A 26,711-nucleotide genomic window follows, 5' to 3' on the forward strand; every position below is an offset into this window, starting at 1 on the left:
GACTGAGCCATCCAGGCCACACCCCCCACCCCGGTTTTACTTGAAAGAGCTTTCCCTCCATCCCCTTGCCCAATTCATTTACTCATTAATTTTAACAGTATTAACTCATGGATTCTTATTTTAAACTACAGGTTATAATCCATTACTCTATTTTTTTTTGCTCAATTTACACAAGATTTGGCGACCGAGGGCCCTTTCAAAGTGTTTCCAGTACCCTTTTCAACATTATCCCATCATTTTGTGAACTTCCTTGTTTTCTGACACAAAAGAAATCTCTAAACTCACCCTACACTTTCCCTCCCCGACTCTAGAATTAGTCATTTCTCTAAAGAGCCCTGACTCCTTTAAATCAAGAATAGTATTTAGAAATTGGGGCGGCTGGGCAGTTCAATCAGTTAAGCCTCTGACTCTTGGTTTCGGCTTAGATCATGATCTCATGGGTCATGGGATCCTGCCCCTTGTTGGGCTCCATGCTCAGTCAGGAGAGTCTGCCAGAAGATTCTTTCCCTCTGTCCCTCCTCCCACTCGTGCACACATACATGCTCTCTCTCAAATAAATAAAGCTTTAAAAAAGAAGAAAAAAGGAAGAAAGGAAGAAAGAAGCCAAGATGTGAGCATTAGGTGCGCTCATTGTTACTGGGCTTTCACTGTTACTGAGTCTTCTCAGCATAGACAGCTAAGAAATATATGAATATAAACATAAATCTACACATCCATACCTATTTCTTTATCTGTGCATAAATAAAACATACATGTGTACACCAAGGCTTCTAATTCTAATTCCATGCCTTAAATTTCTTTCTAGACTTCCCCTTTCACGTTTGTAAGCTCTTCAGGAAGAACCATGGCTTCCATTATCTTCAATACATTTATTTATTTGCTTTTTTAAACAAATTAGTTAATTTGTTTAAAAGTAACTAATTTCTCAGGTGCATGGATGGCTCGGATGGTTGGGTGTCCGCCTCTGGCTCAGGTCATGATCCCAGGGTTCTGGGATCAAGTCCCACATCAGGCTCCCTACTCACTGGAGAGCCTGTTTCTCCCTCTACCTCTCTCTCTGTTTCTGAATATGAATAAACAAGTAAAATCTCTTAAAAAATAAATAAAAAATAAATAATTTCTCAACCAGAGACTTCCTTCCATTGCATTTCCATTATTTCTTCCCCAGCCACATGTCCTCAGACTACAGAAATGTCAGTATCCGCACAGCAGCCCTCCTCTTTACCAATTAATTTTTTGGATGTTGGGGAAGTAAGAGAGCACAGGGGGGAAAAAAAAGAGCGAGCGAGCACAGGGAAGATTAACCTTTACTTTAGAGATGATTTAATTCACATGCTAATACTTCATCACTTGATATTACAGATCAGTATTTCAAAGGTATACATGATCATTTCCTATATGCTACCAAATAAATATATTAAAGTTTTATTTCCTTTTATGCTAGAAATTTAAGAAAAGCGTAAGAACTATCCTTTTCAGGGGCACCTCTGTGGCTTAGTCGGTGAACCATCTGCCTTTGGCTCAGGTCATGGTCTCAGGGTCCTTGGATCAAGCCCAACTCAGGCAGGGGAGCTCAGCCTCTCCCTCTGCCTCTTCCCCTACACGGCCTGTAAGTACTCTCTCTCTCGCTCTTTCTCTCTCCCAAATAAATAAATAAAATCTTTTTAAAAAAGAAAAAAGAAAAATGAATTATCCTTTTCATAAATGCACTTCTAAATTCTACTTTCCCAAAGCAAGACAACTACGTTACACAATAACTAGTCAAAATGTAGCCATTAGTAAACAAACTTAAGAAATACTTGTAATAAGGGTGCTGGGCTGGCTCAGTTGGTAGAGCATGTGACTCCTGATCTCAGGGTCTTGAGTTCAAGCCCCATGTTGTACTTAGAGCTTCCCTGAAAGCAAACCAACAAAAACTTCTAACACTGTATATGTTTAAACATACCCAAGTATAACCTATAGATTTAACATTCACTTACTAAAAAATTTCTTACAGAAAGACCAATTTCTAATTTTGTAGTGTAATACAATTTGCCAAGAGCTAGTTTTAAAGTCACAAGACCACATTCGCACTAAAAACACAAAAACTAAAAACTACTAGATATTCAAACATCAGAGTGTCTATAATTAAAGAAAATAAACATGTTAGTTGTATAACATATAGCATCACTTATTACTTTAAATTTCCAAGAAAAACTGGTTAGCTACTTCCAATCTATCCTCAGTAGAGGGAGATAAACTATGTGGGATGCAATTCAATCATATAATAGTACTTTATCAATAAACATGCTTACTGTACTTAACAAATGAGTGCTTTTTAAAAATGTACTTCTTTAGGGCACCTGGGTGGCTCAGTTAAGTAACCTACTAGATTTCTGCTCAGGTCGTGATCTGTTGTGGGATCAAGCTGCATCAGGTCTGCGCTCAGTAGGGTGTCTGCTTCTCTCTCTCCTCCTCTCCCTCTGTCCCTCCCCTCTTTCACTCTAAAATAGTAAATCTTAAAATTGCACTAAATTTCACTTCCTCAGGCTCTTACCTTCTCTAATCCCCACTCTTTAGTGGAGTATATTAACTAGCCCAACATCACATGGCTAACGAAAGGAGTGACAGAACTAAGGAAAAAAAAATTAGGTCCTGCCATTCCTAATATACAATAGTTCTCTATTATCTCCGACATTCCACCTAAGAAATTTATAAAACGCTAAGGTTAACGTGTATCTTAAAGGTCATGTAATTCAACTACTCATCCAAGACTTGATTACTCTCTACATTTGTCACTCCAAATGTGTTCCCTGCCCCAGTATCCAATCAGAAAACATTTCTTTACAAGATCCTCAGGTGACTCTTGTGCACATAATGTCTGAAAAGCATTATTATAATGTTCTCAACAAGCAGTCACTGAGGAAGCAATGTCATGTGTTCTACACTAAGGCATGTTTGTGAATACAGAAACTGATAACATGTGAACTACTTCACCAATTTAGACAGTCCTGGTCAGCATTACTCCTAACCAAATCCTACCACTCACCCCTCAAGACCCATATTTTCCAGAGCTCCTGGCTGGCTCAGCTGGTAAAATGTGCAACCCTTAATCTCAGGTCTTCTCATATTGTACTAGCTTTTTTCAGTTCCATTCAGGAGTGTCTCTCAAAGTGTTATTCACATACTAACTGAATCAGAAATCACCTGATTTCTCATTTAAAGAAACATAACCTGCTAAACTAAATCTCTGGAGTTGGAATATTTTTAACAAGGGCCTCCGAATGATTCTTAGTACCCAGAAGTTTGAGGACTTCTAGCATATAATATAATTTAAGTATCTGAGTCACACCATCCTACTATTGCACTATTCTGTTGTCTTTTTCTTATCATGGTAGGGTTTCAGTTTGGACTTGGCTCCATGACAGAGATCTTAAAATAAGTAACATCACAAAAAGCTCCTTCCCTCCAAAGAAATCTAGGGATTTAAGTAAAGTAAAAAACCAAAATGTAAATACATAGAAATTAATTACTTCAGCACCATTTAATTAACTTAAAGCTTTGGGAAAGCTTTTACCTACAAAACCTGTGTACTAACAGTAGCCTTTAATAGGATGATCATAATGCTCAACATTAACTTTTTCATCTTCAAAGCATTTTACTAGGTAATTATAACCTAACCCTTTGAGGGAAGGCGTTGCCAGTTTCAGAACAAAGATACTTAAGAAAGATTATGCAATCTACCCACAGTCATTTAGCAATTTGTGTCAGAGTGATTACAATCCATGAGTAAGAAAGGCATCTCAGACTAGGGAATAATTTCATTTAACATTTATTGAGGAGCCTACTAGGTACCTAAGACATGGAGGACAACAGTAAAAAAGATTAAGAACTACCTGAACTCGATACACAATCTATGGCATTGACAGTCACAATGTCGATATATGGCATATTTCAGTAAATACCATAATAGAAGTACATAATTCTCTGAAAACAAAAACAAAAAATGCTAACTGTCAGTAGAGAAGAACAAAGATATCATAAATGATGTGGACTTTGTTTTGTTAAAACACGATAATGGAGAACAAAGAATGATCAGATGTTCACAAAGAACATGATTCAAAGATGAGATAACTTCCAAAAGAAGTATCTTAGTAACAGGGTCAAATGCCCAGAAAATAAAAGTACAAGGACAACATAAAGTCATTCCCACCTAAATGACTTTTTACTCTAAACTCTAACCTTAAAAACTGTTAATTTTTCCAATTAGCAAGAATCATTTTCTCCTTGAGTCTTAGAGTCTCTTAAGTCATACTTATCAGCTACTAAAAATACTGGCCACTATTCTACCACAAATTTCATAAAACTAGCCAAAAGAACCTGAGAATAATAGAGCAGAGAAGAATTTATACTGCTTTAATTTTTAGGGAAGACTTCCTGCCCAGAGGGGAATTCATCAGAAATCTAGAACTTGGGTTTTAACGTAAAGAAAAAAAGAATATAACCAAGTATAACATTAAAAAATGAGAAAATCAAGGACATAAGTGAATTAGCAAACCATCAGATTAATCTGAGGCTTGATGACAGCCTCATGAAGAACTGTGGAAGTAGAAAAGAAGAAACTTACTCTAGAAAGGAGAATAACTGAGAATTATTGACACCAGCATTCAAATAAGCACAATAATTGCAGATGTGAAAGTGGTTATTTTTTAGTGGGAATGGAGGGGAATCCAGGAGATAGATGTTAAAGGAAGAAGTGTAATGGTGAATTCTAATTTCAAAAAGTTAAGTTTAGAATTCTAGCCAGCAATGTAGGGAGATGTCTATCAGGCTGTGGGAAATACAGCTCTGAGACAGAGTGAGGTGAGTACTAGAGATAGATATGACATGATTATAGAAGAATCATAGGTAAGGGGGCCTGGGTTGGTTAAGCATCTGACTTCAGCTCAGGTCATGATCTCAGGCTCTTGGAATCCAGCCCCAAGTGGAACCCCTCGTGGGCACCACATTCACCAGGGAGTCTGCTTCTCCCTCTCCCTCTCCCCAGGTGTTTTGTGTGGGCACTCACTCTGTCTCAAATAAACAAAATATTTTAAAAATGTTTAAAAGATGGATCATAGGTAACATACAGAATGAAAAAACAGAGAACAGAACTAAAAAATCTTTAAAAGGCCTACCTTAAATCAAAGAGCAGACAGCTTTTGTATAATTAAGAGAAAAATATATAGTGTTTCACTAAAAAAGGGGAGTGGAAGTTTGTTCCAAAAAGACTTAATGGGAAAAAAGCTGATAAACCTGTGTATTAGTAATTAGAATATCACTATAACTTCTGATAGGGCAAATTCTCCAAAATGCAGGATAGAAATTACCAGGTGAAGGACTGAGTGAGCAGTGAGAAAATACAATTGATGACTAAAAAGCTATTACAGGAAGTGTCAGTGTGAAGAAAGAAATGTGACAATGGTCTAAAGAGGTTACAAAGTCAAAAAAGTAAGGGAAGAATTTTTTCTTTTTATTTTTTTTTTTGCACCCTTTTTTCTTAAGTAAACTCTACTCCCAATGTGGGGCTCTAGTTCATGAGCCCAAGATCAAGAGTCATGTGCACTTGGGGTACAACCAGGCACCCCAAGAATTTTCTCTTTTAAGATAAAGAGGCATCTGGGCTATTGTGCTTATTTGAATGCTGGTGTCAATAATTCTCAGTTATTCTCCTTTCTAGAGTAAGTTTCTTCTTTTCTACTTCCACAGCTCTTCATGAGGCTGTCATCAAGCCTCAGATTAATCTGATGGTTTGCTAATTCACTTATTTCTTTGATTTTCTCATTTTTTAATGTTACACTTGGTTATATTCTTTTTTTCTTTACGTTAACAGTGAGTTAAGTAAGTGTCCAACTCTTGGTTTTGGCTCAGGTCCCGACCCTCGGTCGTGAAATGGAGCCCTGCAACTGGCTCTGTACTCAGTGTGGAATCTGCTTAAGATTCTCTCTCCCTCTCCTTCTCTCTTTCTTACGCTCTCTCTAATAAATAAATCTTTAAAAAAAAAATGATAAAGACAAAAAATAAAAAACAGGGGCACCTGGGTGGCTCAGTCCTTAAGCATCTGCCTTCTGCTCAGGTCATGATCCCAGGGTCATGGGATCCAGCCCCGCATCCAGCTCCCCGCTCAGCAGGAAGCCTGCTTCTCCCTCTCCCACTCCCCCTGCATGTGTTCCCTCTCTCACTGTCTGTCTCTCTGTCCAATAAATAAATAAAATCTATAAAATAATTATAATAAATAAATAATTACATGGTCTCTTCTAAATAGAAGGAACCACAGAAGAGAATTAAAAAAAACTACAGGGGCACCTCAGTGGCTCAGTCTTCACTGTCTGCCTTCAGCTCAGGTTGTGATCCCAGAGTCCTGGGATGGAGCCCCATATCCTGCTGCCTGCTCAGCGGGGAGTCTGCTTCTCCCTCTGCCTTTCCCCCTGCTTGTGTTCTCTGGCAAATAAATAAATAAAATCTTTCTAAAAAATAAATAAATGAGATAAAATTTTAAAGAGTAAGATAACTGATGAGAACAAGATCCTCAAAGAGACAAAAAATAAACAAAATAGGAACATTATCACCCAGCTTAGATCAAAAAGTATATGAGTACAATCAATCTTTTCCAGTTTCCTATATAACACAGTCCTTTTATCTACCTTTTTTCAAAATAAGTACTCCTGCTTTCATGAGAAAGCTTAGAAGAGCAGTCAATTTTTCTTTCAGCAGTTACCATGACTGCAGAAAACAAACTCACAGGGCTATTTATTTGCTTAGAGCCAATGCTATTCCAACAAAGTCCTAAAACTTCAGACTCACAAAAGATCCTAAATTTTCCTCACATATCCCAAGAGCAATGGCTTACTAGTTTAAGATTTCTAAACATGAACAAATATATAAAAGGATATACAAAGAGATAAAAATATATAGAAATGAGCTGAGGAACTGTGTAAAAAATACAGAAACAGTCTACTATAATTTCGGATACATTTTTCTTAGTGGAAAATAATTTTCAATCTGAAAATAATACATTACTTAAAATAAGAAAGAGGGGCACCTGGGTGGCTCAGTCAGTTGGGCATCTGCCTTCGACTCAGGTCGTGATCTCAGGATCCTGGGATCAAGCCCCATGTTGGGTTCCCTACTCAGTGGGGAGCCTGCTTCTCCCTCTCCCTTTACCCCTCCCCCTGCATCTGTTCTCTCCCTCTATCTCTCAAATAAATAACACATTAAAAATAAATAAATAAATGAATAAGAAAGAGACATGGGTCTCTTAAGAAAAATGCCACACACTTAAATGTTGGACAGGACCAGTCTTATATAGCAGCACTACCCCTGTAATTAAAAAATACTATTCACCTCTTAAGACTGTTTAGAAGAACCAACTGAGGTAGTCAGGAGTTACAAACGTTATCTACAGACTGACGGCAGATAAACTCTCAAGTAAGGGCACTTGCCTGGCCTTACAGGATTAATATAACTCCATAGGCTTATTAAATTCTATTTAGGGGCACCTGGGTGGCTCAGTGGGTTGAGCCTCTGCCTTCGGCTCGGGTCATGATCTCGGGGTCCTGGGATCGAGTCCCACTTTGGGCTCTCTGCTCAGCAGGGAGCCTACTTCCCCCGCCCCTGCCTCTGCCTACTTGCAATCTCTCCCACTCTGTCAAATAAAAAAAAATCTTTTTTTAAAAAAATTCTGTTTAGCAAATTCATTTCTTTCACAAACAAAATTTATTAAGCACCTACTGTGTTAGATACTAAAAATACTTGATGACAAGACAGTCTCTGCTCTTCAAGAAAGTTAAAGCCTGCAGCACCTGGGTGGCTCAGTGGGTTAAGCCTCTGCCTTTGGCTCAGGTCATGATCCCAGGGTCCTGGGTTGGAGCCCTCCACCGGGCTCTCTGCTCAGCGGGGAGCCTGCGTCCCCCAGCTCTCTTTGCCTACTTGTGATCTCTCCCTCTGTGTCAAATAAATAAATAAAATCTTAAAAAAAAAAAAAAAGAAAAAAAGAAAGAAATAAAGAAAGAAAGTTAAAGCCTAACTCCTTATATCAGCCAGTAAAAGTTATATAAAAATTCAGCAATTCTGAGAGTATTGGGGAGTGGGATGCATACTGATTTAACCTATTTAGAGAATAATCTGGAAAACCTATAGAAATTTAAAAGATACATGCCTCTGATCCAGTAATTCCACTTCACCTATTTAAAAAATGGCATTTTCTACTACATTATTTATAATATTAAAAACACGATGACAGGGACGCCTGGGTGGCTCAGTTGGTTGGACGACTGCCTTCGGCTCAGGTCATGATCCCAGAGTCCCAGGATCAAGTCCCGCATCAGGCTCCCAGCTCCATGGGAAGTCTGCTTCTCCCTCTGACCTTCTCCTCGCTCATGCTCTCTCTCACTGTCTCTCTCAAATAAATAAATAAAATCTTTAAAAAAAAAAAAAAACCACAATGACAACCTGTGTACCAATAGGGAACAGTTACATAAGTGGTATAACGACACAACAAAAAAATTATAAAGTCATCAAAAGAAGGACTAATATGAAAAAATTTACATGATACACAGTTTACTATCAAATAATATATAGATTATAATTCCATTTGTTCAAAAGACACACATAGGGGCGCCTGGGTGGCTCAGTGGGTTAAGCCGCTGCCTTCGGCTCAGGTCATGATCTCAGGGTCCTGGGATCGAGTCCCGCATCAGGCTCTCTGCTCAGCAGGGAGCCTGCTTCCTTCTCTCTCTCTCTCTCTGCCTGCCTCTCAGTGTACTTGTAATTTCTCTCTGTCAAATAAATAAATAAAATCTTTACAAAAAAAAAAAAAAAAAGACACACATATAAATCACCCATAAACACATGTGCCATGGTCTGGAAAGATGAGCATCAGCTTTAACAGAAGTTATCACTAGGAAAAATGAACTGGAGGATTAGGGAAGGAGGGGAAGGGCATTTTTTTTTCTGTGCACTTCCATATTGCTTGAGATACTTCTTTCATAATATTTTTAAAGATTTTATTTTACTTGTTTTTAAGGATTTTATTTATTGGGTGCCTGGGTGGCTCAGTGGGTTAAGCCTTTGCCTTCAGCTCAGGTCATGGTCTCAGGGTCGTGGGATCAAGGCCCAGGTCGGGCTCTCTGCTCAGCAGGGAGCTTGCTTCCTCCTCTCTCTCTGCCTGCCTCTCCACCTACTTGTGATGTCTCTCCTCTGTGTCAAATAAATAAATAAAATCTTAAAAAAAAAAAAAAAGATTTTATTTATTGAGAGAGAGAGAACAAGCAGGGGAAAGGGCACAGGGAGGAGAAGCAGACTCCCTGCTGAGCACAGAGCCTGATGCAGGGCTTGATCCCAGGACCCTGAGATCATGAACCAACTGAGCCACCCAAGGACCCCTCATAATTTTTTTTATTTTGTAATTCGTAATTTTTAAATAAAAATGAAATATTTTGTCAAAGAGCTAAGACCTAGAGTCTTACATACTCCTTTAGCTTCAGCATCTATCTGGTACACAGAGTTACTCAATTAACGACATTAAAGAATGTTAAGAAAGACAATTTCCTGCGGCACCTAGCTGGTTCAGTCAGGAGAGCCTGCGACTCTTGAGCTTAGAGTCATGAGTTCAAGCCCCAAGGTGTGTGTAGAGATTACTTTTTTAAAAAGGAATTTAAAAAACAAAAAGAGGGGTACCTGGGTGGCTCAGTGGCTAGGCGTCTGCCTTCGGTTTAAGTCAAGATCCCAGGGTCATGGGATCAAGCCCCACATCAGGCTCCCGGCTCAGCAGGAAGCCTGCTTCTCCCTCTCCCATTCCCCCTGCTTGTGTTCCTCACTCACTGTCTCCCCCCCCCCCCGTGTCAAATAAATAAATAAAAATCTTAAAAAAAAAAGAAAGAAAGAAAATTTCCACTTTCAACTGAACTGCCACTTCTAAATAACTGTATACTCAGCTGGTGCAGCCACTCTGGAAAACAATACGGAGATTCCTCGAAAATTTGAAAACGGAGCCACCCTACAACCAAGCAATCGCACTACTGGGTATTTACCCCAAAGATACAAATGTAGTGATCCAAAGGGACATCAATGTTTATAGCAGCAATGTTCACAATAGCCAAACTACGGAAAGAGCTCAGATGACAATCAATAGATGAATGAACAAAGATGTGGGATATATAGAGAGAGATATATATACAGATGCATATATATGTAGATGTATACATATGAACATATGTAGGTATATATATACACATAAATATGCATCTATATATATGGAATATTACAAATTACATATGGAATATTACAGCCTTAAGAAAATGAAATCAAACCAAAATGGTCAACAGAAGACAGCTACTTGGAACACCAAGTAGCTTAAGTAACTGTAAGTTTCTTGTTTACTCAAGTAACTGTCAGGGCGCCTAGGTGGCTCAGTGGGTTAAAGCTTCTGCCTTCGGCTCAGGTCATGATCCCAGGGTCCTGGGATCGAGCCCCGCATCAGGCTCTCTGCTCAGCAGGGAGCCTGCTTCCCACCCCACTCTTTGCCTGCCTCTCTGCCTACTTGTAATCTGTCAAATAAATAAATAAATCTTAAAAAAAAAAAAAAGGTAACTTGTAAATTTTTCCAGTATGCCATCAAAAGCCCTTAAAAACAGTCTGCTTAATTATAAATTTAGGGACAAAATTTTTCTAGGTGCCAATTTCTGAATAATGAGAGTCCCAGAAGTAATACTTGAGAAATGATAATTTTAAATTATTACTAAGAAATAATAAACTGAGGCAACTGGGGGCACCTGGGTGGCTCAGCTGGTTAAACAACTGCCTTCAGCTAAGGTCATGACCTCAATCGAGGTCCTGGGATCAAGTCCCACATCGGGCTCCTCGCTCAGAAGGGAGTCTGCTTCTCCCTCTTCCACCCTCCCTGCTTGTGCTGTCAAATATAAATAAAACCTTTAAAAAAAAATTGAGGCGACTGGCTGTTTTGGTCAAAAGAGCATGAACTCGGGTGCCTAGTGGCTCAGTGGGTTAAGCTGCTGCCTTCGGCTCAGGTCATGATCTCAGAGTCCTTGGATCGAGTCCCACATCGGGCTCTCTGCTCAGCAGGGAGCCTGCTTCCCTCTCTCTCTCTCTGCCTGCCTCTCTGCCTACTTGTGATCTCTGTCAAATAATTAAATAAAATCTTTAAAAAAAAAAAGAACATGAACTCATGATCTCAGGGTCATGAGTTCAAGCCCCACGCTAGATGTAGAGATTACTTAAAAATTAAAATTAAAATTAAATGAAGTGAAATAAGTTGACCACAATTTTAAAAAGATGAAAAACTGCAGAATAAAAGAGCTAAGATTGCCAAAAAAGGGTAAAGGAAAAACCGATGCCTAAAATTAGCAAAATGTCAGGGCGCCTGGGTGTCTCAATTGGTTAAATGGCTACCTTCAGCTCAGGTCATGATCCCAGGGTCCTGGAATCGACACCCACATCAGGCTCCTTGCTCAGTGGGGAGCCTGCTTCTGTCTCTCCCTCTGCCTGCCAGTCTACCTGCTTGTGCTCACACTCACGCTCTCACTCTCTCTCTCTCTCTCTCTGAGACAAATAAATAAAATCTTTAAAAAATAAAATAAAATTAGCAAAATGTATGCACAAAGACAAAAAAAAAATAAAACTATAAGCTTCAAAAGAGCGTGAACACCTACAAAAGAATCATACCAACATCAAACTTCAAGAGGGAAATGTTGAGGGGCGCCTGGGTGGCTCAGTGGATTAAGCCGCTGCCTTTGGCTCAGGTCATGATCTCAGTGTCCTGGGATCGAGCCCCACATCGGGCTCTTTGCTCAGCGGGAGCCTGCTTCTCTCTCTCTCTCTGCCTGACTCTCCGCTGACTTGTGATCTCTCTCTCTGTCAAATAAATAAGTAAAATCTTAAAAAAAAAAAAAAGAGGGAAATGTTGAAAAACAAAAATAAAATTGGGGGCATCCACTACCTGATTTCAAGCTTTACTACAAAGCTGTGATCACCAAGACAGCATGGTACTGGCATAAAAACAGATACATAGACCAGTGGAACAGAGTAAAGAGCCCAAATATGGACCCTCAACTCTATGGGCAAATAATCTTTGACAAAACAGTAAAAAATATACAGTGGAAAAAAGTCTCTTCAATAAATGGTGCTGGGGGGGGGGGTGCGCCTGGGTGGCTCAGTGGGTAAAGCTGCTGCCTTCGGCTCGGGTCATGATCTCAGGGTCCTGGGATCGAGTCCCGCATCGGGCTCTCTGCTCAGAGGGGAGCCTGCTTCCTCCTCTCTCTCTCTCTGCCTGCCTCTCTGCCTACTTGTGATCTCTCTCTGTCAAATAAATAAATAAATAATCTTTAAAAAAAATAAAAATAAATGGTGCTGGGAAAACTGTGCAGCTATATGTAGAAGAATGAAACTCGACCATTCTCTTACACCATACACAAAGATAAACTCAAATAGATAAAAGACCTCAACAGTGAGACAGGAATCCATCAGAACCCTAGAGGAGAAAATAGGCAGTAATCTCTTCTATATCAGCCACAGCAACTTCTTTCAAGATATGTCCAAAGGCAAAGGAAACAAAAGCGAAAATAAACTTTTGGGACTTCATCAAGATCAAAAGCTTCTGCACAGCAAAGGAAACAGTCAACAAAACAAAGAGGCAACCCACGGAATGGGAGAAGATATTTGCAAATGACAGTTACAGACAAAAGGTTGATATCCAGGATCTATGAAGAACTCCTCAAACTCAACACACACAAAACAATCATATCAAAAAATGGGCAGAAGATAATGAACAGACACTTCTCCAATGAAGACATCCAAATGGCTATCAGACACATGAGAAAATGTTCATCATCACTAGCCCTCAGGGAGATTCAAATTAAAACCACATTGAGCTATCACCTTACACCAATTAGAATGGCCAAAATTAGCAAGACAGGAAACAACATGTGTTGGAGGGGATGTGGAGAATGGGGAACCCTCTTATACTGTTGGTGGAAATGCAAGTTGGTGCAGCCTCTTTGGAGAACAGTGTGGAGATTCCTCAAGAAATTAAAAATAGAACTTCCCTATGACCCTGCCATTGCACTACTGGATATTTACCCCCAAAGATACAGATGTAGTGAAAAGAAGGGCCATCTGCACCAATGTTTATAGCAGCAATGGCCACGGTCACCAAACTGTGGAAAGAACCAAGATGCCCTTCAACGGACGAATGGATAAGGAAGATGTGGTCCATATACACGATGGAGTATTATGCCTCCATCAGAAAGGATGAATACCCAACTTTTGTAGCAACATGGACGGGACTGGAAGAGATTATGCTGAGTGAAATAAGTCAAGCAGAGAGAGTCAATTATCATATGGTTTCACTTATTTGTGGAGCATAACAAATAGTATGGAGGACATGGGGAGTTAGAGAGGAGAAGGGAGCTGGGGGAAATTGGAAGGGGAGGTGAACTATGAGAGACTATGGACTCTGAAAAACAATCTGAGGGGTTTGAAGTGGCGGGGGGGTGGGAGGTTGGGGTACCAGGTGGTGGGTATTATAGAGGGCACGGACTGCATAAAGCACTGGGTGTCGTGCAAAAATAATGAATACTGTTATGCTGAAAATAAATAAATAAAGAGTAACACTGGATACAAGATGACAATAAAGTAATATTCTTTAAGTATTAAACCTAGAATTCTGTATTCAGCCAAATTTTTATTTTAATAAAAGAGCATCATGAAAATATTTTCAGCCATGTAATGCTGCAGAGAGTTTTTCCCAAAAAGTCCCAAACTAAAAATATTCTTGGAGGAAGTATTCACAAAGAAGACAAATAAAAGATGATAATATGAAATATAAAAAGATAATCAAATTGATACCTTAAAAAAATTATTCCTACTGGAAAAAACAACAAATTAAAGAAAAAGAAAAAGTACCTATACCCATAAAAAAAAGTCAGAACTAAAATTCTAGACAATACAGATAGGAAGGTGGAACATTACCAGAATATGTTAAATAGCATGTAGTTAGAAAGAACGGGGCGGCTGGGTGGCTCAGTAGCTTAAGGATCCAACTCTTGATTTCAGCTCAGGACATAAGATCAAGCCCCTCGACAAACCCCCCCCACAACCCACCCCACTGGAGATCCACACTGGGCTCACTCGTGCTGGATGGGGAGCCAGTTTTAAAGCTTTATGACACGGAGATCAGGCCCAAGGCAAGCTCTGCGCTGGGAGTGGAACCGGCTTAAGATGCTCTCTCCCTCCCCCTGCCCATTCTCTCCCTCCCATTCTAAATAAAATAAATTAATTAAATAAAATCAGAAGGTTCATAAATATGACCTATTAGACATAATCTATGCAAAATCCACATTCTTTTGAAATATACACAGAACTAAAACTAATCATAAATAAGGTGACAAATATAAATCAGAATTTCAAAAGACTGAAATCATAAGGAGTATGTACTCTGAACACAGTGGTATTAGACTAGAATAACAAAAAGATAATTATAAAATAAGTGCCCCTTCAATTTTCTTGACAATATACTTCTTGACAATCACTGAATCTAGAATAAAGCAGGAAAGAAATTAGAAACAATTCTAAAAGAAAAAGTTTCTTTAAAAATATAGGGAGAGGGGCTCCTGGGTGGCTTAGTCAGCTGGGAATCTGCTTAGAGCTCAGGCTGTGATCTCAGGGAGTCCTGGGATTGAGCCACGCATCAGGCTCCCTCGCCAGAGGGGAGCCTGCTTCTTCATTCTCCCCTCCTGCTCTCCCTGCTTATGCACTCCCTTTCTCAAATAAATTTTTAAAAAAATAAAAAATAAAAATATATAGAGGGATACCTGAGTGGCTCAGTCAGTTAAGCATCTGCCTTCAGCTCAGGTCATGGTCCCAGCAACCTGGGATGGAGTCCCTCACTGGGCTCCTTGCTCAGTGGAGAGCCTGCTTCTCCCTCTGCCTGCTTCTCCCCCCTGCTTGTGCACACACTCTCTCTCTCTGACAGATAAATAGAATCTTAAAAACAAAATAAAGTTTTTAAAATAAATAAGGGGGGCCAGGGGGATATACAGGAGCTCCTGGCTGGCTCAGTCAGTAGAGCATGCAGCTCTTGATCTTGGAGTGATGAGTTTAAGGCCCAGGTTGGGTACAGAACTTACTTTAAAATATTAAATTAAATTAAATACACACACACACACGTATATATATATACACACACATATATACATATATATACATAACAGTAAGATTTGAACAACAAAAAAATTAGGTAGAATCCTAATATGAGACGAGACACAGCACCTGGGTGGCTCAGTGGTTAAGCGTCTGCCTTCAGCTCAGGTCACGATCCCAGGGACCTGGGATCAAGTCCTGCATCCTCGAACATCCAGCTCAGCAGAGAGTCTGCTTCTCCCTCTACCCCTTCCCCCGCTACCAACCCCCCCCGCCACGATGTTGGTGCACGCATGCTCTCTCTTGCAAAATAAGTAAAATCTTTTAAAAAGAGGGAGACAAGATTTTAGTATCAAATAATCAATCCACACTATATCAAAAACATTACTATGGACATAAAGTGTTGTTCATAAAATTAGTAACAAAAGAAATTAAAAAACTAGGTATTAACTAACAATGTACTATATACTGGCTAATTAAACATAATAAAAAATAATAAATAAAAATTCCATAAGAATCCGGGGGGGGGCTAGATATTCCCAAATACTGGCAGGTGTCTGGGGATATAGGACCCCCTATAAACTATTCTTAGTAGAGACCAGAGCAGCAAATGTGAAGTAATATTTAAATACATGTATCCTCTGTTCCACTTCTGGGTATCTCAAAGAAATTCCTATACCAAGTCCTCAAGGGACGTTGTATGAGGATGTTAACTGCAGCATATAACATAAAAAGACTGCAATGCACAATTCCAGGGGATACAATTCACATAGACTACAGTGTGAATGGTGCCTCCTTGACTTTTTACAACATGGCAGTCCTGTAAGAGTGAACCAAAGACAAAAATGCTTGCCCATACTTACTCACACTTACCCACACTTGCCCACTTACATTTAATGTAGTTGTACTTCATAAATATTTATTGACTGAATGAAAAAACAAAGGAATAAGCAAGCCTCACCACCAAAGTTAGGCTGAATTTTCTCCAAGTTCCTGTCTTGGAGATGAGAGAATATATCATTTTATGGCAATGTGAAGCACCACTGGTCCAGAGATTCTAATTTGGGTCCGAGAATACAGACACAAACTAATAATGCTAAACATGTTTAATTCACTAGTATGTATCTCTATTTATAAGTATGCTATATAATCTCTTTTCAAGAGGTTTAAAGCATGACACTTTTTTTTTTTTCAAATGGAAAACACTTACCTACCCCCTCAAATAAACAGATTCTCAGAGCATAAAAGAAAATGTACACACAGGGTGCCTGGGTGGCTCAGTGGGTTGGGCAACTCCCTTCAGCTCAGGTCATGATCCTGGAGTTCCCAGATTGAGTACTACATTGGGCTCCCTGCTCGGCAGGGAGTCTGCTTCTCCCTCTGACCTTCCCCACTCTCACGCTGGCTCTCTCTTATTCTCTCTTTCAAATAAATAAATAAAATCTTTTTTTTTTAGATGTTTTAAAAAAAAGAAAACGTACACACTTTTGACAAATATCACAGAGCAGAGGGGACAGATGGCAGCACAAGTATACCTCTAATGTAGACCACAATGCTCCAGATTTACTCTCTTTATAGAGATTTTTTTCCCCGAGTCATCTTTACAATACTGCAAAATGATCTCTCTACAACGTATCTGCTCATCTTCCTACACCCACCCCCTGAAGTAAGGCAGCAATTACTGAAAATCACTATCCAATATTTCATATCCCTATAGGCCACTATTCCCACTTTTAGTCCCAATACGTAATCCAAGACACAACTCTAGACAGTCTATACACAGTATGTAGAGAATTTCCCGACTGCACAACAGCCGCCTTCTTTCCTTTGCCAGATATTTGTGGAAACTACTGACTGAACAGCATCAAAGAATAGTGATAGGGGCACCTGGGTGGCTCAGTGGGTTAAAGCTTCTGCCTTCGGCTCAGGTCATGATCCCAGGGTCCTAGGATCAAGCCCCACGTCGGGCTCTCTGCTCCACAGGGAGCCTGCTTCCTCCTCTCTCTCTCTCTACCTGCCTCTCTGCCTACTTGTGATTTCTCTCTCTGTCAAATAAATAAAATCTTTAAAAAAAAAAAAAAAGAATAGTGATATGATAAGTACAGATAAGACAGTAAGATACCAAAGTGGAGAAAACAGAACTAGATTTAAATATGAAATCCACTTATTACCTATTTAATATTACTTATTACCTACTATTTATTACCTAATTGGTCTTCTACATGCCATTTAACCTTTTTGACAACTCATTTCCTCAACTGTAAAATGGGGGTACCATCACCTGCCTTACAGGGTTGCAGGGATTAAATGAGACAGCATTAAACACCTGGCATGAAATGCTAAATAAACCTTAGTTTACTCTCCTTATCAGGCTACCACTAATAGGCAGAAAAGCAAAATGCAACAAGTAAATACAGCTCAAGTAAAGCCTGCAAACATGAAAATAATTTAAAATGAGGCATACTTGAAACACCAAAGTGGCTCAGTCGGTTAAGAATCTACTTTCAGCTCAGGTCATGAGCCCAGGGTCCTGGGATCGAGTTCTGCATCGGGTTCCTTGTTCAGGAGGAAGCCTGCTTCTCCCTCTGCCTGCCACTCCCCCTGCTTTTGCACGCACGCTCTCTCTCTCTCTCGCTCTCTGACAAATAAAATCTTAAAAAAAAAAGAAGAAGAAGAAGAAAAAGAAAGAGTAGGCATAGCTTTAAAGAAATAAATAAAATGAAGCATACTTTCCATTCACTCATTCAAAAATTATTTACTGTGCACTATGTTTGGCAGGCAATACTACCAGCATTCAGGATACAGCTGTAAATACAATTTTTGTCTTTAAAGAACCTCAAACATTTCTACTCAAAACAACTGAGCAAAGGATTAGAACTCACCCCACTGATTTAGCCCCTACTTGAACTGACTTGTCTTGTTAATAATTTCTTGTATGTATACTATGTGTATACTTATACCCCTAAAAGTAGGGACTGTATTTTTTTAATCTTCTACTCTCAAACTCCAAACATCTTTATTTTCACAACATAATTGGCTCCTTAACACCCTATTCATTAACAGAAATGTATTGAGCATCTTCTATGTGTGGGATGTGGCACTAGCCCCTTGGAATATAGCAACTGAGGGAAAATAAGATTCAGTGCCGACCCTCCTGAAGCTTATACACTATTCTAGTAGAAAAGTCTAGGAATTTTTTTTTTTTTAAATAAGTTCTACCCCCAACGTAGGTCTTGAACTCATGACCCCAAAATCAAGAGTCTCGTGCTCTCCCAACTAAGCCAGCCAGGTACCCCCAAGGGAGAAAAATTTTAACCAAAGATATATATTCTACCTCCAGATGAAACTAAAATAACAATCTAAAAATGAAAAAAAAAAAATACAAAATAGTTAAAGTTCAAAAGCACCTGAAGTTTAGAATCTTACAGCATATACTCAAAGGATATAGTAACAAATACAAATTATAGCCTAGTAACTGTAATTTAGAAGTTAGATGTCTTTTTCTTTCTTTCTTTCTTTCTTTCTTTCTTTTTTATTTAGGATTTTATTTATTGGGACATCTGGGTGGCTCAGTCCATTAAGCATCTGCCTTCAGCTCAGGTCATGATCCCAGCCAGGGTCCTGGGATGGAGCACTACATCGGGCTCCTTGCTTAGCTGGAATCCTGCTTCTTCCTCTACCTGCCACTCCCCGGCTTGTGCTCTCTCTCTCTCTCTCTGGCAAATAAATAAATAAAATCTTTTTTTTTTTTTTTTTTGAGAGAGAGAGAGAATGAGCAGGAAGAGGGAGAAGCAGACTCCCAGCTGAGCAGGGAGCACAATGCAGGGCTGGATTCCAGGACCCCAGGATCATGACCTGAGCAGAAGGCAGATGCTTGACCAACTGAGCCACCCACCCAGACACCCCTTCAGATGTCTTTTCTATCATTTGATATAAGCCACGCACAACATACCTCTATAAAACTGTCTAGTTTATATTTAAACACAACATTTTATGTATGGTTTTCCCCTCTAACTTTGTACTTTCGTAGAAGTTTTTATCCAAAAATCCCAACTGCCTTTTACTCAATAGCTCATTTTTCATGAAATCCTCCCACAGCAGAGAGGTATAACAAAGATAAAATAGTCCCAATAAAAGACCAAAACCCAAATACCAAGAAATCAACTCAGTAGGGGACACAAATGAAATTTCATTGTGTATGTGTGAAAAGTAATGCCAAATATACAATTCAGAGTAATACAGCACATTTCTGAGGTGGATCCTTGAAGAAACAGGATCACTCTTCATTCAGGCTAAGCTACTGGTTTGGGCCTTAGCCCTCCTAGCAAGTAATAATCCTATATCACCCGTCCAGCTGGTTTCTAGAGGCTACAGGTTTATCTATAATTAGGTATTTAGGGAACACGCAATCAAGGACCTATCAAAGAATGGTTACAAAGACTACGTGCCAGCGAAATTGCTTTAAGGAATTAATATGGATTCACTGACACAGATATTTTAAGTTTCATCCATGACCTTAAAAACTGAAACTGAGTATCTAAACTACAGAAATGGCCAGTAATTGAATTGTTTAAAGTTGAATTTTCAGGGGCGCCTGAGTGGCTCAGTCTGTTGGGCTTATCTGTGTTTGGCTCAGGTCATGATCCCAAGGTCCTGGAATAGAGGAGCCCTTCATGGGGCTCCTTGCTCATTGGGGAGCCTGCTTCTCCCTCTTCTTCTGCCTGCAGCTCTGCTTATTTGTGCTTTCTTTCTCTCTGCCAAATGGATAAATAAAATCTTTAAAAATAATAATAATAGGGTGCCAGGTGGCTCAGTTGGTTAAGCAGCTACCTTGGGCTCAGGTCATGATCCCAGGGTCCTGGGATGGAGTCCCACATCAGGCTCCCTGCTCAGCAGAGAGCCTGCTTCTCTCTCTCCCTCTGCCTGCCGCTCTGCCTACTTGAGCTCTCTATCTCCCTGTCAAATAAATAAATAAAATCTTTTAAAAATAATAATAATAAACTAAAAGAATAAAGTTGCATTTTCAGTTGGCTACCACAGGTAATCCTATGAACACCATAGCTATTTTGGTTCAAAACTGTGACAGGGGACATTGTTTAACACATTACTCAAGACCCTGATACATATGACAAAAACTTGCTCTACTGTGAAGAACTTCTGTTTTTACCTACTCATCTGAGTGTTCTATGCATTACTACATTTTGCTTTCAGACTTCTTTTTTTTTTTTTTTTTTTTTTTTAAAGATTTTATTTATTTATTTGACAGAGAGAGATCACAAGTAGGCAGAGAGGCAGGCAGAGAGAGAGAGGAGGAAGCAGGCTCCCTGCTGAGCAGAGAGCCCGACGCGGGACTCGATCCCAGGACCCTGAGATCATGACCTGAGCCGAAGGCAGCGGCTTAACCCACTGAGCCACCCAGGCGCCCCCAGACTTCTTTTTCATGTTTAACCATCAATTTCTACCACTCTGCTTCTATTGTGTTGGTAAATGCATGGGTGTTGGAAAAGAGTAAGTACAAGGTGATAAAAGAGCATACTAAAAAAGGACTCAAAGACTTTTTTTAATGAAATTAAGATAAAGCAAGTTTACCTATAAAGTTACTCAAAATACTTATTCTAACCCTCTCAACAAAGATGGGGCCTCAGAATGTACTATATAACCTTCCCCAAAAACGTAACACACTAGTGATGAAGTCAAAAGCAAACAGGCCTAACAGAAATAAAAAAAAGAGCTGAAATATTTTTCAAAAACTGCTTTCCAATTCTGGGAATATAATATTAGTTTGCTGAGAGTGACTCTTTGGTGGAGCAAATAAATGCTAATTGATCATATTAACTGACCTAAAAGAGGTGAAATTTTATACATACTAAACAAACAAAAAACCCCAGTTATCAGAGTATCACAACTAACTACATAAATCAAGTTGACATTTAAAAAGTTTGGGAACGGGGTGCCTGGGCTGTGCCTTCAGCTCAGGTCATAATCCTAGAATCCTGGGATCAAGCCCCCCCCCCCCCCATTGGGCTTCCTGTTTGTTGGGAAGCCTGCTTCTCTCTCTCCCTCTGCCTGCCACTTCCCCTGCTTATGTTCTTTCTCTCTCTCTCTCTCTCTCTCTCTCTCTCAAATAAATAAATAAATAAATAATCATTAAAAATAAAATGTGTAGGCACAAGAAAATCATGGTCATAACCTACAAAATGTATCATATGTGTATTTCCCAATTCTACACATACTTGGGGGGGGAAAGGCAAAATTATTGGCACAGCTCATGGTCCTATGACTTTTAAAGCAAATGAAGTAACTCTAAACAGCACATGAAATCTAAAAAGCATCCAGGAAGTTGAGGAGTAAGGGAAGAAATCAGCATCAGGTATAAAGTGAAGAACGTAAAAGAAGAAAAAGGAGACCTCCTTAATTATGTATCTTATAAAAAGGAACAAATTTCTTCCTACAAAAATAAGGGTCTCCTAAAGCAACAGCATGAACAACTCCATTTTCCAACAAGTAAGTCATTACAAACACTAGCAAATGGCTAAAACTCCAAAGACACAGAGGGTACCTATTTAAATACACAGGAAAGAGTACTAAATTCTTGCAATTCATAAAACGAACTTGAGAGAAGAACAACCCACCTTAGAAATACATACAATGAAATATTCAGAAATCGCTTTGTAAATATATAGTCCATAAACTTAAACTCAGAATTTTAACTTATCCACTTTTAAAGGACCGATGACAAGATTAGTAAATTTCTTAAATTTCTCAGAGAAAGCCATTAGATCATTCTATCACCTACTACAGCCAGAAGACAAGTCTAAAACAGAAAAACAAATATTTTAAAGCAAATCTTCATCAGCCTGTTATTTACAGCCTTTTAAAACATTTTCAAGGGATCCTTGAAACAAAGTTTCATTAGCATCCTTCTAGAAAAAGCTGTACTGCCTTTCATTCCTCCAGCCATTTAAAAGCTACCAAACATTCATTTCTACATTAGATTATTGATTCCTTGCCTTTTAACATCTCCATAACAGCTGCTTGACAAATTACTTCACCTTATTCCTCAGGGGGTAAGGACAGCATGATATCCATGAATTCAAAAATGGGACCACAAACTGATCAGTGACAGATGAGCTAATTGCTTCAGATGAATTAGATACTGCTCTAATAGACTAGGCATTCAAACCATTATACTACAATTAAATGCTTACACTCTAAATATTTTTCTTGTACTTAGGTGTAGAAGACAGACCTTTCTTAAATTTTCTTCCTTTTTAAAATATATGTCAGCTTCAGAAAGTCTATAAGCTTGTACACATTGGGAGTAATTTCTACAAAATGCCAAGTTTTCAAAATAATTATTCTAAATAGTATGTACAACTTTCAGATTTAGCTTTCTCATTTCAACCTAAGAGAAGTTCGCCCCAAAAGAGTCTAACGAGACAGTTTTTTAAAATGTTTTCCAGACTTTTAGCAAAATAAAAACCAAATACATTTTCAGAGATACAATAAATATATTTCAGGCTAGTACAGAATAATGTATGATTATTTCCCTCAGTTCATTCTGATTAGTGTCTGAACAGTCTGTGATAGAGAAAAAGCACACACAAACCATAATCTTGCAGACCCCATAGAAAATAAAATATTGTTTCCCTCCCACAATAACAAAATGGTGTGAAATCAAAGGAGCATTTTAAATGAATAACCTTTTCCAGCCAAATTAGTCTCAGTAAATTAGCCTCTTGCTAGACAGAAGCAATACTCTTTTCTGAATTCATAACCAATCTCCTAACACAAACTTCTCCATTCCCTTAAAGTGACAAAACAAGTGCAAGCTTAGAGTTTTATAAAATGAGCTCTTTCGACCACTTTAAAAAAAAAACTAAATCTCCAGCCTTCTTCAAATGTCACGTGTGCGACTGTGTGACCATCGTGTCAATTCACCTTCTATCAACTATTCCCGTAACAAAAATGCAGACATCCAGGAAACCATACAATCTGAAGACAGCGTGTGCAATCCAAAACACTCGACGTGCCCCTTTTGAGACTTGAAGCTCTACTGGAAAGCTCTCCTGGGTCCCTGCTAGAACCCTGGCTCGCTAGCTGGCTGATTCCCCAGCCACCAAAATCCTGCTTGATCTCTGCTGCCTGGAGAGGCGACAGCGTTGATTTTGTTTTTAAAGTTGGTGTCAGAGCAGCTCCAAACTTTTTTCAGCATCCCTGCCTGGCTGCCAACTGGAGCTCTCCGTTCACTTCCTCACCAACTTGAACCACCCCCAAACAGTTTGAGAGTAAGCTGGAGTTGAGACACCGGCAGGAGCTGACACACTTACAAGAAGGGTTTGACACCGCAGAAAACTTTCACTTCTCTTCCCCAGCCCTTCCACCCGGGGACTCCGGCCCTCCGCTCCGGCTTCCCTAGAATTCCCCTCTACGGCACGGCAAGGACACGGCAAGCAGACCGTTCTGATGTCCCCGAAAAGACCCCCCAGAGCTCTCTCCCCCCACACTCCAGTCCTGTTCCTCACACAAAAGGGCCGGACCAGCAAAGCTGTCGCAGCCCTGCCTAGCCGGGTGCCATCCTTCACCGCACCCGCAGACCCGGTCCCCAGCCGCCCAAGCGGTCTCCGCTGGAGGCTTCCTGCCCTAACCCGGCCAGACAAAGCCCCGGCGGCCGGGCCGGCCCTCGCCAGCCTCCGGACTCGGGCCGCCGCGCTCTTACCCGGGCCTCTTCCAGAGCGACGCCGGCGCCACCGCTTCCCCCGGCCTTGGCGCCGGGGCAGCTGGCAGCGCGGGTCTTGGAGGAGCGGGTCCGAGAGGAGATGAAATGGCTGCTGCCTCCGGTCGCCCCAGGCTCTGCTCCGGCCCCAGGCCCAGGCCCGGGCCCAGGCGACTTCGACCCGAGAAGACGCAGAGAGCTCTTCCGGGTGTTCACCATGGTCCAGCCAGGAGGACGGGGTCCACACCGCGCCCGCCGCGCCCGGGAGAGCCAAGGAAGGCCGGCCCGCCGGCCGGGCAATCAGGGCCAGTGGACCCGGGCCGGGAGAGACGAGCCGACCCGCACTCTGCGGAGCGTAGACGAGGACAGGCGAGAGTAGGGCAGAGGAAGAGAAGTAGGCGTGAGAAGGCAGAAAGCGGGAAGCGGGAGCGATGCTCCAGGCCGACAGCTCAGACCCTCCACCGGCTTCACCCTCCTCAGCAGGAGCCAAGCGGAGCCGCCATTTCTGCCCCTTTCTCTCTCGCTCTCGCTCTCGAGCTCCGTGCGTCAGGGATCCAGCGCCGCAGGGACGACGAGACCGTGCTTCCGGCCGTGGCCGCTGCGGGGCGCTGCAAGGCTGGCCAGCCCTTCTCCGGCCTGGTTTCCCCCTCCTCTCCCTCCGCCCCTCGAGGAGACCCCGCCCAGCGGCGCGGCGTCAGCGCTCGGCGGCCCGAGAAGGGACGCTCTGGGCTGTGGGAGCTCTATGGTTTCCAGGTCTGGCTGGGCGTCCGGGAGGGGGATGGGACTAACCAGAAGGGGCTTGGGGGTGAGAGAGTGCAGGATCTGTCTTTGGAATTCTCACCACCTTCCCGACCCTAGTACCCTAGCATCTGCACCATCGCCCCAGATGGGCTGGATGGAGTAAGGAACGACCGACAAAGGCGGGAGATAGACGGGGACACGAGGGCGCGATGACCTGAGTTGGAAATCCCAGAGGTGTCTGAGGCAGGACACCGAACTTGAGTCTCACTTTTCGTGGCTGTAAAAATAAGACTCTAGTAAAATAGATCTGTGCGGCTTCTGGCACATGTTAAGTTTAAGGAAGTACAAACGCTGCGTCTGTATACAAAACAAGAAAGGGTCGTTTTCTGTATGTAACCTTAGCCAGGTAGATCTAAGAATCACAAAGCATGAATTCTTTCTCTTAAGGGTCTCCTTTATCACGGTCGCTCCCACCCGCGCAAGAATTACGAATATATAAAGCTGAACACAAAGTATAAAATTTGTGATTTAACTTTCAGGGTTTAAAACAATATGAAAAGCTCTCCAGTAAAGTAGAAATTATGTTAATTTCACCAAAATTCTCGATATTTTCGCGATAGTCTGTTATCCACTGGGCTTAAGTTCTTCCCGTTTGCTGCAGTAAGAACAATTGAAGGCTCAAGAAAAGTCCTGTAAAAATACTCAAGCTGCATCAAAATTAAAGTATTCTGGCCATCTAAGCGCCGTCGTTGAACAAAACTTCGTCCAGCACTGAATGGAGGTAATAGTTATGCTTGGAAAGAAGTATGGATGCCAGGATAATAGACGAAGGCAACTTCCACTATTGCAACATACCACCCACCACTTAAAAACCAGCGTCTTATGGGTGTGGAGACCTTATAATGGAAACAGACCTGGTTTTCCTGAATCAGTTAGCTTTGTAGGAGACCCCTGAAGGGAATACAGTTTTCCTATAGAAAGAGGCTGGTTTTAAAAAAAAAGAAAGAAAGAAAGAAAGAGACAGGTTTTCGTTTGTATATGAAGTGTCCTGCATGCAAATTAGAATATGAAGGATTTGTGTGCTTTCCTCCCTGTTTTGTTTCTGTCTTTGTTTTTATAGTCCTCCATTGAGAAAGCCAGATATGATTTGAGCTATTATTCTTGATGAGAGGGCAAAACACAAGCTGGCAGCCCATAAAGCACCCCCCCCCCCCCCCGCTTTAAGGTACCATATGTATATATTTAATTTTCCTCAGGCACTAGTGACTGCCTAACAACAGCAGGGGTAAAACAAATAGCCAACTGATAAATATCCCAGTTATGTAGGACATGAAACTTTACTATTTTTGTTTGTAGCTATTTTTTTGTTGTGTGTGTGGATTTTGTCCTGTTTTTTGTTTTTTAAGATTTAATTCAACTATTTGAGAGAGAGAAGAGAGAGCACATGAGCTGGGTAAGGAGCAGAAGGAAAAGCAGACTCCTGGCAGAGCAGGGAGCCAACACCTGGCTCAGTTCCGGGACTCCAGGATCACAACCTGAGCTAAAACCCGTTTGTAGCTGTCTTAATGATTTACAAGAAAAACACAATCTTGGGGCACCTGGCTGGCTCAGAGGAGCATGTGACTCTTGATTTGGGATCATGAGTTCGATCCTCATGTTGGATAAAGAGATTAAATAAAACTTTTTAAAAAAGGAAAAGAGGGACGCCTGGGTGGCTCAGTCAATTAAGCTGCTGCCTTCTGCTCAGGTCAATCCCAGGGTCCTGGGATCGAGTCCCGCATTGGGCTCCTTGCTCAAAACAATTGGCTTGAGACTCTCTCACTCTTCTCCCACCCCTCCCCTCCCCAGACCTCACCCCCCCCCACTTTTATTTCAGAAATAAATAAATAATATTTAAAAGGCCAGAGAGAGAGAGAAGAAAGAAAGAAAAGAAAAACAATCTTACTAATAGACCTCCAGGAACCTACAGACTCAACATCCTAGAGCCCTAAGGTCAACTTCACCTCCACAGGATACAAAACCCTATATATTTCGTCACTCCTCACAGTCACAATGCAACTCTCTCTACCCACAGGTCCTG

General features: G+C 40.8%; 1 protein-coding gene and 1 long non-coding RNA gene across 3 annotated transcripts in view; one reads left to right on the forward strand and one right to left on the reverse strand.

The window, feature by feature from the left end:
- Nucleotides 1-24,573, reverse strand: part of ATAD2B (ATPase family AAA domain containing 2B) — a 151,190-nt gene extending 126,617 nt beyond the window's left edge. Inside the window, exon 1 of one of the 2 annotated variants that reach the window (XM_082746565.1) lies at nt 23,894-24,573. In XM_082746565.1, coding sequence (XP_082602691.1) covers nt 23,894-24,109 — 216 coding nt within the window. In that variant the 5' untranslated portion in view covers nt 24,110-24,573. The remainder of the gene's footprint in view (nt 1-23,893) is intronic. The other variant, XM_082746566.1, reaches the window with a different exon arrangement.
- Nucleotides 24,569-26,329, forward strand: LOC309872420. The gene is made up of 3 exons (XR_014315857.1): nt 24,569-24,643; nt 25,293-25,412; nt 26,038-26,329. It is a non-coding gene; the product is annotated as an uncharacterized lncRNA (long non-coding RNA).
- Nucleotides 26,330-26,711: the final 382 nt, after the last annotated feature.

Source organism: Mustela nivalis, assembly GCF_964662115.1.
Source record: "Mustela nivalis genome assembly, chromosome: 8".
NCBI classification, from domain to species: domain Eukaryota; kingdom Metazoa; phylum Chordata; class Mammalia; order Carnivora; family Mustelidae; genus Mustela; species Mustela nivalis.